At 36.9% G+C, this 12,982-nt stretch overlaps 1 protein-coding gene across 1 annotated transcript in view; it reads right to left on the reverse strand.

Moving 5' to 3' along the window:
* Positions 1-12,982, reverse strand: part of Pth2r (parathyroid hormone 2 receptor) — a 74,811-nt gene that overhangs the window by 25,102 nt on the left and 36,727 nt on the right. Inside the window, exon 8 of the mRNA XM_027941976.2 lies at positions 9,359-9,422. Within this exon, the coding sequence (XP_027797777.2) occupies positions 9,359-9,422 (64 nt within the window). The remainder of the gene's footprint in view (positions 1-9,358; positions 9,423-12,982) is intronic.

Raw genomic sequence — 12,982 nt, forward strand, 5'->3', positions numbered from 1 at the left:
AGTATGTGTATGAAGACACAAAGGATGTGACTCTATTTTGTATACAACCAGAGATATGAAAATGTGCTCTATATATGTAATATGAATTGTAATGCATCCTATTGTCATATATAACAAATTAAAATTTAAGTAAAAGTAAATAAATAAAAATATCACTATAGTCGTTAAAAAAAAAAAAAAGAGGAATAGTGCTTGCCCTATAGAACTGCTGTGAGAATTAAAAGAACTATAAGGTGAAGTGTTTGGCCCAGTGCCCACAGCAAGCTTTCAATAAGGTGTGTTCTTATTATCATTATTCATTACCCAACCTGTCAGAAGTTCCATGAGCTCGAGGTAACTGCAGAAATCAAGATTTCTGATAAACTTATAATTATGTTGGCTGCTTTAAATGTATTTTAATTAAATGATAATATCTTAGCATTAGATTTTTTGTGTTAAATTTTCAGTATTAGACATATGTAATTAACAATAAAAAAAAACTTATCCTCTTGATATGACTTCTGATGGCTCAGACTTCCTTTTCTCTCCTAAATTTAGTTTGCCTCACATCATTTAGAAATTCTGACTACATTTTATCAGATTTTACTTTCAGATATACAAACATCCAATGAATAGATCTACATTATTATAATAACCAAAGCCAGAATTAAGTAAGGGACACAATTTAAATTTAAAATTCTAGGCAAAAAATAAAAATTGGGGTACAGAACCTATCTATTTGTATAAGACCATGTTATATGCAAATATAACACTAAAAACCAAACAAATTTTCTATCTTATAGTTAATATATTATTTTAAAGTGTAAATATAGGCATATAAGTGGATAGATTTTTTTCCCATAAATTCAAGAAACAGTCTGACATGTTTTTAAATACAAGTGAAAAGAACATAGTTAAAAACTGCAGATAGTAGTCTGTATTTTGTCACACTAGCTGTGTGACCTTTATCTGCTTGGGTTATAGTTTACTTCTCTAGAAAATGAAACAGTTGCCTAAAACAGACTCAGAAGTTCTGTGATTTTACTTGCATTATGCTCTTATTTCATCTCATCTCTGTTCCCAGTTCCCTAGGATGTCTACTTTGTATACATATTTTACTTTTTCAACAAGTATTGATTGAGTGGCCACTATGTGCCTTGAAAATCTTGCTAGACACTAGGAATGTAGAGGTTTAGAGGTTTAGGGGGAAACATGGTTTCTATTCTGTCAGGCTTTTGTTTTATTTTATTTGTTTGTTTTTTGTTTTGTTTTGTTTTTTGTTTGTTTTCTGTGAGTAAAATACCCAACAAGAACAACCTAGAGAAAGAAGTTTATTTAGGGACCACGGTTTGGGGGGCTTCTGTCCATAGATGGCCAACTCCATTATTCTGGGTCCAAAGCAAGGCAGCACATTATGGCAGAAGGGCATGGTGGAGGAGTGCTGCTCCTTCATGGTACCAGGAAGGAGAGGGGGTTGGGAGGGGTAAGGGAAAAGGTAAGATGAAACCTTCCAGCGGCTCCTCTCCTCCAGTTACCACCCTGTTAGTCCAGTCAAATGAAGATGGATTGATCAAGTTACAGCTCTCAAAATCCAATAATCTCATTTCCAAACATTCCTGCATGAACACAGGAGCTCTGGGGGGGGACACCTCATCCAAACCATAACATATTCATATAAACCTTGCAGTTTAGTGGATAAAGATGGATATCGACAGACAATCAGAAATGCTATACACAGTGATAACATCAAGAAGGACAAAAACCACACTGTGCTCTGAAAATCCAAAAAGGTGATCTCTTTTAGACTGAGAAGCATCAAAGAGGCCACAAGGAAGAGATGGCATTCAAAGCAAGAAAGAGAAGGAAGCACACCCCAGCCTTCCAGAGTGACTACAAGACAAGTGGAACAGCCCTGAGTTGGCAGAGGTGAATGAGTTCAAGGAACTGGCAGGGGAACAATGCACTGGGGCAGTGTGTATAGGAATGTGAGAAGGAGTGGTGGGCAGGGGTTTGCTGCATTATCAGGACGCTTTTAGGAGTGCATGGAGCTCAGTAGTGGGGACACAGATCCTGAAATTAGGATCCCAGCCTCGCCATTATTAGCTACATGGCCTTCATCAGTTTCCTTATTTAGAGTTGTTTGGGAATTAGGTAAATCAATATAAATAAAAGATGCTTAAAACAGTACCTAGCACAAGGTGAGCAGTATCTTGCATTGGCTGTAATTTATGATCTCTATCCTTTCTGGCTTCACAACACAGAGGAACCAAGAGGAAGGAGGATCACACTGTAGACATTGAGCTCTTCTTCACACACTGGCTGTACAGTAAACTATGGGTTATGGGCTTCACGATTCTAAACTCCCTTAAAGGTCTGAAATCCCAAGAGAAAATAGATATGAAAATTTCCCTGGAAATCACTGCAAAACAATTTCACATTCAAATTAGCCCAGAGACTTCAGCTTCTGATTGGGAGATAGTGTATGGACAAACACAAATCAAAAATCAGAAGTTTCACTCTCCCTGTTGAAAGCAGATATTTCCCTCCTTTTCTTTTTCTCAGAGTTTCTCTCTGATTTGTAGATTAGATAGGCTTTTTGTCAGCCTTACGACTAAGGAATGTCTTTCTCAAAAACCTGGAACCACCTCCTTAAAATATAAACTTTAAGGGAGATATCACCAGCTCCTGGCTTTGGGGGGATGGCAGGAGTCAACTTCTACAGTGACCTATCTTCAAATTGCAAAATTACCTCTTGCCGCAAAGAGGTGACAAATTTATTTTTCCTCCACATAAAGACAATTAGCTCACAGGTAATTATCACAATTACCGGGTAGTTCGTATGAATCATGTGTAACAAATGGTGTTGTCATGTCCTCTTACTTGAGAACTAGTTACCCATTCCTCTTGAAAGCAAGTATACAAAGGGTTGTTTTTGCTTGACTTAAGAAAGGAATATAACCCACTTGAATCAAATGTATGAAAGATGATATGTCATGAGCTTTGTGATGTTTTGAACAACCAATAAAAAAAGATAATCTCATGTGAAGAAAAAAAAAGAAAGGAATATGATTTCTTTGTCTTTGCAATCTTAACAGATTGCCTGTGATGCACATTTCATTCTGGTTTAATCATTTTTAATACTAAAAGCATTTTCTTTCTCTACTACCTTTGTAGAAAGGATTTCAAGGATTGGGGAAGATTTTGTTTTTAATTACATTTCCCCAATAGTAGAAAACTAGAAGAAGCCTTGCTCACATCCTTATACAAAGAAATGTTAGATAATCTGCAATACAAACAACAACAACAAAAAATTAAACTTTTTAAAAATTCATCAGAAAGAAAAGTTGCAGGACAACCAATTGACCTGAAATCCAAGACTGGTACCATTAAGAAGATATGGAGGATGAATGCTTGCTTCCCTAGGGAAGATGTTAAAAGCTGCCAAAACACTCAAAAAATTTCATAAACAATAAACTATCCAAAAGGAAACTAAGAAAACAATCCAATTTAAAATAATAGCAAAGGAAATATGATCCTTAGGAATCAAATTAACCACAGAGGTAAAAGACTTATGAACTAAAAATTATAAATATTGATGAAGGGAACTAAAGAAGACATAGATAAATGAGAATATTCCCCACATTTATGGGTCAGATGAATTAATTTGTCCATACGACCCCAAAAGATTTATAGATGTGGTGCAATCCTTATCAAAATCCTAATTACATTCTTCAGAGTAGAAAACAATTCAAAAATTCACTTGAAACCACAAAAGGCCCTGAATAGCCAAAGCAATTTTAAGCAAGACCAAAGCTGGCAGCACCACCTTACCTGACTCCAAATATATTACAAAGCTATAGAGACCAAAACAGTATGGTACTGACATAAATACAGACATATAGACCAATGGAACAGAATAGAGAGCCCAGAAGTCAACTCACACATCCATGGTCAACTAAAAGGAGCCAAGAACACACATGGGAAAGTACAGTCCCTTCAATAAAGAGTTCTAGGGATGCTGGGGATACTAGATATCACGCAGAGAAGAGTAAAATTGAACCTTTAACTCACACCAAATACAACACTGACTCAAAATGGACTTCAATGTAAGACCTGGCACTATAAAACAACTAGAAGAAAACACAGTGGAAATGCTTCCTGATATTATGACATTGGTCTGGGAAATGATTTTTTTTTTTACTTGAGATCAAAACTACACACACACACACACACACACACAGGCAACAAAATAAAAAATGAATAAGAGGAATCCTAATAAGGGGAGTCTGGCCAAGAGTCCAGGCTCAAAACTCCTGGCATATTTGGCTTCAAACCCAAGAAAGACCAGACTGCAGTGTGGAGAACTAAGGAGCGATTTCTGAGCATATACAAAAATTGGTGGTTAGACCAGTCCTGCACCAGAGTTACACAGCTTTCCATCTCCACACAGACCCAGAGAAAACAGACCCAGGGTGCCAGGCAGGCTCAGCACAGCGGTGTCTGCCTGGTTTGCCAGCAAGTCACTGGGAAGACCATGGGATGGTTTCTTTTTAATCAAATATTTATTGAATTCAATAACAAGACCTCGCATAGGAAGCAAAAAGTGAAAGTGAAAATAAGATTATGGCATTATACTTTTCTCACCTCGTGTTTTTTTGAACAGGAGAATCATGGAATTATTTACCTGCAAAGTTACAAAATTAAGAGTTTAATGACTTTATCAAAATCTAAATATCTATTTGGTTTCAAAAGAAAACCTTCCAGTTGCAAAAACAGATAATACTAAAAGTCTTAATAACAACGGTTAAAAAATAACCTTTAATCCTATAAGAGATAAATACATTATTTTTAAGAAATGAATTAATGGTCTTATAAATAATAGTCAAAGAAATGTCATGCTAGCCCTCACGGATAAGGAAGAGAGGACATTCCCAATCAGAAGGACAGATGGCCAGAAGAATCCTCACGTGTCATCATGACTGTGGAGTCAGGAAGCCAGATGGTTCCTGGGAGACCTGTCGAATCTAAGAGATACTTACAGATATACGCAAGGCACAAGTATGAGCATTATTGTTGTCCAGAAAGTGACAGTATTTCTATTACTTTATTTTTATGCTAATGGGGGGAAGAGAGTCTACCTGGGCTGTGAGCAAGTCATTAACACATAACAAATAAAAACAATGGTACTTAAAATGCTCATAGTGTAACATATGCCAGTCACTGTTCTAAGGCTGTCCAATTATTCACTCACCTCACCTGTACTATTATCCCTATTTTACAAATTGCAAAGTGGACCCTGAGTTTGAATAACTTGGCCAAGACCAGCCTGCACAACAATTTCCAACTTATATACCCTACAAAAGGGCAGCCCTGGGAGTCTTAACAAAGGCAGCCTGGCCCAGAGACTGTGCTCTTAACTACTGTGACACTCATCGGTCAGATGGAGAGAAGGCCTGTCTGGGGAGGTTATCTTGAAGCTGGGACCTGAAGGGAGGAAGGACAGCAGGCAGGTGACAAGTAGGAGGAACAGCATACCAGGCAGACAGCATAGCCCAGACAAAGGCCCCGGGGTGAGAAACAGTGCAGTGGGTTCACAGAAGTTACAGGGGAGCATTGTATGGAGCTGAGGCAGCACAAACAGATGGTGACATGACAGGGGGTGAGGGGAGGTACAAGGGACTTGGTCCTCGAAATGAGGAAAATAAAGTCCAAGTGTAAAAGCAAAGCACTCAGAACTATAAACCCCAGTTCTTGGTTTTCTTTGCCTCCCAGCTCTCAGATCCCTGTCCTGACAATTCATGGCCATTAGGCAGGTAGTTAAACTACCCACACCCAGCAGGCACCCTTTTTTGCCTGACTACCCACCGCTGGTCTCCACCAAGTTCTGGTACTTTCTGAATGAGAAATCTAATCCCTTTTTTTATTTTAATATTTATCCATTCATTCATTCATTTGCAGAAGTAGGGGTAGAACCCAGGGCCTCCATAGGTCTCAGTTCTTTAGTGAGGTGTATGAGCCCCTTCAGAGTCTGGCCCCTGTTCTCAATGCAGCCTCATCTCTTGACACTTCCTTCCACACAGCCTTAGGTCAGACCTATCAAAAATCTCTTATGACTTCTCCTGATCAAAAAATAATAATAATTAATTAACAAATCTGCCCTATGAATCACTACTTTCTTTGCTCATGATTTTATCTTCATTACTAATGCCCACTTACTTCCCAAGTAGATGCTAAGTGACCTTATTCTTTCTCAATGCCATTCTTGCTTATAAAGCCCTTTGGAATTCCTAGTAAACACATCAGTGTCCTTGGAATCCAGGTTTAAAAACAGTCCCACTTGGGGTCCTTGCATGTCCTCTAATTACTGGCTCTCTGGGACTTCTGTGCATGCTCTGAGCCATTGCCCTGGCAGTCTCACTACCTGGCATATCATCACCCACAGGATTCTTCCACGTCCCAAAGGCCAAATCTGCCTCAGGAGCTCTCTGTTCATCAGGTTTATCTTCTTGTCTCTCGAGATGTTTCCCTGACTTTATTGCTAACTCCACCTTAGTGCTTCTCTTTGTAATTCTATTGTTTATTTCCCTCAGGATTCCACTTGCCTTTTTAATTTTTCTTTCATAACTCAACCTCTTCTAACTTGTTGGTAAAACCAAGTGAGATATTGATTTCAAGCCCAATTTTTGACATTTTATGAGACATTTCAGATACATTAGCAGACTGTGTGTAAATTAAAAATCTTCAAGGGAATTCTTACATCCCTGAATTATAATAAAGAGAAGAAAAGGTAACTCTAGGTAAACAGAAAGGTGCCCCTGTGATTGTTGATTAAATGGACTTTGTAATACTGGAATGTATTTTGGAATTCCTACTTTAGAGCTGTTATAACTTTAGTTCAAGGTGAAAATGGACGTCCACTTAAGTTTTCTTCAAACGTACCGAGTATACCACCACATCTGATTCCCTTCACCAATGGTGAAGCTTTTAGCACTCTTGGATCACCTAACTTCACGACAATTTAGAAACCTCATCAAATAAACTTTTCATTCATGTTGATGATGTGAGTCACTTATATTTATAAACACAGCTTTGGATAAACATCGATTGTTACAGTGGAAAATGTCCTGTGATTGGCTTTTCTTCACTGCCTTTGCTTTATTTCCTAATAATGTTGTAAGGATCCCTTGGATTTTAATAGGTATTTCCTTTTCATCAAATAAAAAAAGCAAAATTAATCATTACATTAGAATGTAGGTAAATTTAAGAGCATTAAATGAGCATCTCTCATTTAGTAGTACCAGTACTGAGCAGTGAAGATACAAAAATAAATAAATAAATAATAAGATGTAAGTTTTCTCCCTAAAAAGGAGAACCTAGAAAGTCAGAAAATGAAAGTCATGGAAATATAGATAAGGAAGAGTTCCAGAGGATGAAAGGGAAATCGAAGTGGTAAACACCAGACCCTACTTTATAAAGTTAAATTTTCAAATTTAGTGATGTTCTCTCTGGAATACAGTTGTAGTTCTGGGATGGCTTATCACTAGATTAGCATAGTAGCATGTCATTACATTAAAAATTAAAATGAAGAGAGTTGATAATTTTAAGTTATTCTTTTGTCCCTAATCCATTTTTTAACTTCTCCTTAAACAGAATTGGGTCTAATTTGGCAACAGGATATTTAGCAAAGATACAAACTGGTTTTCTCCAAAAATGTTCTATATTTTATTTCCACTTCTAAATATTATATCAATGGGTCTATAAAATACAGATTCTTTTGGTTTCTTTTATTTTTCTTTTAGCATATTTCCTGTGAAGCAAATAAGCTTTTAACTAACTCCCTGGATGATCCTACAAAACCTCAGCCATATTAATCACTACCCATCTTGGTTCCACCTGCAATGTGCTGACAAACTGGGTGACACTTTGTCCAAAAGAAAAGAAAATACGAAAAATAAGAAAGTGAAGAATGAGGACCCCCCACACACACACACACATACCCCCAAAAAAATCAGTTAATAACCAGATTGTTAAATTATTTTTAATGACTAAACTTTTAGGACTGGAACAAAAGTCCTGTTTTTAAGAGGCTCATAATCCTGCATTACATACATGAACATCAGGAAACCACATGACAGTGTAACTTCTTCATCAAACCACAGCGAAACTGATGCTATAAAGTCTCAAGGAAGGTCAAGAGTAAACGTTTTGGTGAGTTTGTTGGATGCAAAAATTGTGCAGTTTTGTTTTCCTTAGTAACACAGATGCAATAGACAGCAGAAATATTACAAGTATATAAGGTCCTGTGTAAGATGCATTGGCAACTCTAATCTTTTTCCCTATTACCTACTAGCAGGATTCTTCAGGATATTTCTTAGTATAAAATCCACTTAACTCACTGGGCATGATAAGGCATTCTATAATCTCAGCAGCTCAAGAGGCTAAGGCAAGAGAATTGCAAGTTCAAAGTCAGCCTCAGCAACTTAGCAAGGCCCTAAGCAACTCTGCAAGACCCTGTCTCGAAATAAAAAGCAGAAAAGGGCTGGGGATGTAGCTCAATGGTTAAGCACCCCTGGGTTTATTCCTGATGCCAAAAAAAAGAAAGAAAGAAAGAAAGAAAACCCCCAAAATCCACTGAACTCCTTGGGAAAAATACATCAAATAAAAGTTTTAGGTTCCTAGCACGTGTGAAGGCCAGAGTGTGATCCTCAGCAGAAAAAAATACAATACAAGCTTTAGGTAATGCTTTATAATGGATCATATTATTGTCCTCTTCCAGAAATTTCTCTGGTCTCCTGCTATTCCAACTTTCTCTCTCCATCATCCCAAATCATTACTAGGTCATCAGAAAACTTGAAGTGGAGATATAATAGCTAAAAAGGGGAAAGAGAATTACAATCTTCTGAAAAAATATATGTATATATTCATATAATGAATATATATATATATTCATTATTATGAATATATATATATTCATATAATGAATATATATATATATATTCATATAATGAATATATATATATATATTCATTATAATAATATATATATTCATATAATGAATATATATATTTTCATTATATGAATATATATATATATATTCATTATATGAATATATATATATATATTCATAAATATTTTGAAGTCTTGGAACTGTTCCCAAATGCTACCTGATTAAAAGGACCCATGATTTCTGTATGGGTCTCAATGTTATCCACAAATCAGGGTCTGATCCCCAACCCAACTCTTCCAAAAGATATTGTTATACATGAGAGAGTTTCCCAAACCTATTATAGACTATCAGGACAGACAAACTTTCTCTGGGTTTTAGCAGCAGTTTAATTATTCACCTTTAAAAAAAAATTATACAAGCTTTTCAACTTACCCCAATAGCTGCTAAGATTGGAGCTTGATAAATCCACCTGTCTCCCGCACTAAGTTCCCAGCACCTGAAATATTAAAAGGGATTTTCATGAATGAATTTGGCAAAGCAAAAGGTAATGAAAATTAAGTAACATTTCAGTTTTACCAAAATCTCTAGCCCTAAGCTTCTGATTAAGGAGACAAAGAGATGAAAAAAATCTTGAAACATCCAAACTAGTGAAAGAACGTGTCCCGACAGTCCCGATTTCATGCTTTAAATGGCCCTTATATAAGCAGGGTATTCTAAATATTAACATATTACTTTCATAGTGACCAGAGCCACATCAAGTACAGTCTTCTAAATGTGGTACAATTTATACTTTGCTTTTACTACCATTGAAATGAGATATAATATTACATTTTGTTGAGAAATTTTTCATTCTATCAGAAGTTATTTATTTTGTGAGTTCATAAATTGTAGGACACTGACAAGAAAACAAATCATTCTTATCCAGGAAAATGTAATAAAAAGCTGAATGCTGACTATTCTTGCCATAGAAATAAAAATTAGCTTATTCAGTGAAATGGAGTTGATGAGTGCCGCAGTCCGGCTGCAGCAAAATAACCGGGGGGTGACGAACAACTTGTGTACATTGATACAGCAGGAGTGGGAGCCGAGCCGTTTATTGTAGGACAGGAGCAGTGTTTATACATTCCACACAGCTTATCTAATTAACATAAACTAGATACAGCAGCCAACCAATAAGGAATCTCCACACTCAATGACTCGCTAGCGTTACTTCACAAACCACTCCCTTTGGCAAAATGCCAGGCGCCATCCAGACTTGTTTACAGACTCTAACAGATGAGTTTTTGTATTTATTTGTAAATTTTCGGCATTTGTTTTCCTGAATATGAACATGTTGTTCTTTGTAATACCTCACTACACAAAAGCAGTAACGATGCCTACCCGTATAGAACTTAAATTTTAGTTAGGAATCATAAAGTAAGTATAAGAAATAGATAAATTATGTGGTATTTTTATTAAGTACTGCTAAAATAATTTTTAAAAAATTCAATATAAAAATTATGGATGATATACAAAATAAAGTAAACATTGTCAAAGCTTTTTAAAATCCTCATTAAATGAAGGAGCTCATAACATGTCGTAATTGGTTCAAAAGAGAAATCAAAGTGTAATTCTGGTCCACTCTAGTGGAAATCTGCAAAGTTGATGAAGTTAAAGTTTGAATGACATGGAAACCTGAGGCACAGAAATTTCACGTTATTGAACATTTCCTTCCATTTGTACAGACATCTACTTTTCACATTACTCAACCAGATCAAAAAGACAAAAGATATTGTTAGACTTGTGCAAAATATGTATCATACTACCCTAAAAAGCTTTTTTTCTATAAGGAAAGTGGTAAATGTACTGTCTGAATAATAAACTAAACACTGATTTACTAGCTATAAGGCTTTTGGATGCCATATATTTCTTGACATTTGATAATAACTTCATAGTCCTTTCTTCACTTGGATGACACTTCAGAATGTCTCCGAACACAATGAGATTCAATTATACAATTCTAGTTCTTAAAAAATACTTGTATTTAGAAAGTCAAAATCAGCTACCTTGAAAACCTTGATTTTGATGGTTTTCAGTGTCAACGTTTCAAACTTACCCTTTGATAGGCAACTGAGATTTTATACCTTTTAAAGAAACTGCTACAAATACTTGTTTTTAATTAGTTTTTCAATGCCCTACCTCACACTATGTTCGTTCACATAAATCTCTGTTCAGAGTTTTTAAAATACACTTTAGCTGGAAAGTGCCATTCTGAAGGATGGGGTACGAAGCACAAATGTATGACTAGAAAAAATAATTTTCTACATCAGGGTTGGAAATAGATGCACTGATTCTGCCAGAGGAACCCAGTGAATTGACTTAATTGAATACTGCATTCTCTCCACAACTGACAATCAGTAAGAGTAGAGAAGGCAAGAGGAGTCCAGCACCCCAAACTGGATATCCATTGTAGAAGAATGAAACTAACTCCCTATCTCTTACCTTGAATGAAAACCAACTTACAGTGTATCAAACACCTAGGAAGTAGAACAGACACAGTGAAACTGCTAGAAGAAAACACAGGTGCAACACTCCAATATATTGGCACACATACTGACTTCCTTAATTAATAAGACTTCAAAAGCTCAAGAAATAAATCCAAGAATCAACAAGTGGGATGGCATCAAATTGAAAAGCTTCGGTACAGCAAAGAAAACAAGAGCATCAAGAGAGAACCTACAGAATGGAAGAAATTCTTTGCCACTAGAGGATTAATATCCGGAATGTATGAAGAATTCAAAAAACTTAACATCAAAACACACACACACACACACACACACACACACACACACACGCCGGGTGGGTGCGATGGCACACACCTGTAATCCCAGCAGCTCTGGAGGCTGAGGGAGGAGGATTGTGAATTCAAAGCCAGCCTTAGCAACTTAGCAAAGTGCTAAGCAACTCAGTGAGATCCTGTCTCTAAATAAAAAATACTAAAAAATGTGGAGCTGGGGATGTGGCTCACAGGTTAAGTGCCCCTGGGTTAAATCCCTGGTTAAAAAAAGAAAAGAAAAGAAAGGAAGGAAGGAAGGAAAGAGGAAAAAGGAAGGAAGGAAAGAGGAAAAAGGAAGGAAGGAAGGGAGGGAGGGAGGGAGGAATAGCCTTACAACCCACTCACTCAATAAATGACAAAAGGTCTAAATTGGCATTTCTCAAAAGAAGAAATACAAATTGCCAACAAATATATGTTAAAAAAATGTTCAACATCCTAAGTGATCAGGAAGATGCAAATCAAAACTACACTCAGATTTCATCTCACCCCAGTTGGAATGACAATCACCCCAAGAATACAAATGATTCCTGACAAGGATGTGGGAGCCAGAATTAAAAGAGGCAGTCAGTATAAATAGGGAAATCAGTTTAAATGGATCAAGGAGGCCAATTTGGGTCCAGGAAATTGGAGGCCATCCCTGAGGGATTGACATATTAATGCCTTCAGGGCCCTTCCTCTACCCTAAGATAACCTGCCTCTGCTCCAATCCATTGCTAAGGTAACAGGTCTCAGGAATTGTCCCTCCCCAGAGAGAGTTGTAAAAGTTGTTAGTTAATGTGTCCTGGGCTGTTCCATCTGGCCCTTCCCCCTGTCCATCTGCTTCTCACCTTTTGGCCATCCCACCCCTGAGCATCTCCTGGGCCTCTATGCAGGAAGGAGAAAGATAAGGGGAAGAGAGCAGGTAACAAAGGAAGCCTAGGACATATAGAAAAGGCAGAACACCCTCACTTCTTGGAATACCAGGATAACAGCTATGACCCCCTTCTCCCTCCTGGGAGAAGTCTATGTAACCCCTTTTTAAATAAATCCTACTTTATACGCTTGCCTTGGCGTGCTACTCTAATGTTATACTTCAACATGTGAGGGAGCAGAACTCGTCACCAGTAACCTCTCCTCCTGAATGGTAAAACAAAAATACAGCAAAGAAGCTCCAGGTGTCCCCATTCATTAGTGTTATTGTCTCCTTTGAAGGAGGCAAGGAGAAGGCAATAAGGCATCTGTATGGTGTTGTTGCTTTCATA

Source organism: Marmota flaviventris, chromosome 11 (assembly GCF_047511675.1).
Source record: "Marmota flaviventris isolate mMarFla1 chromosome 11, mMarFla1.hap1, whole genome shotgun sequence".
Classification (NCBI taxonomy): domain Eukaryota; kingdom Metazoa; phylum Chordata; class Mammalia; order Rodentia; family Sciuridae; genus Marmota; species Marmota flaviventris.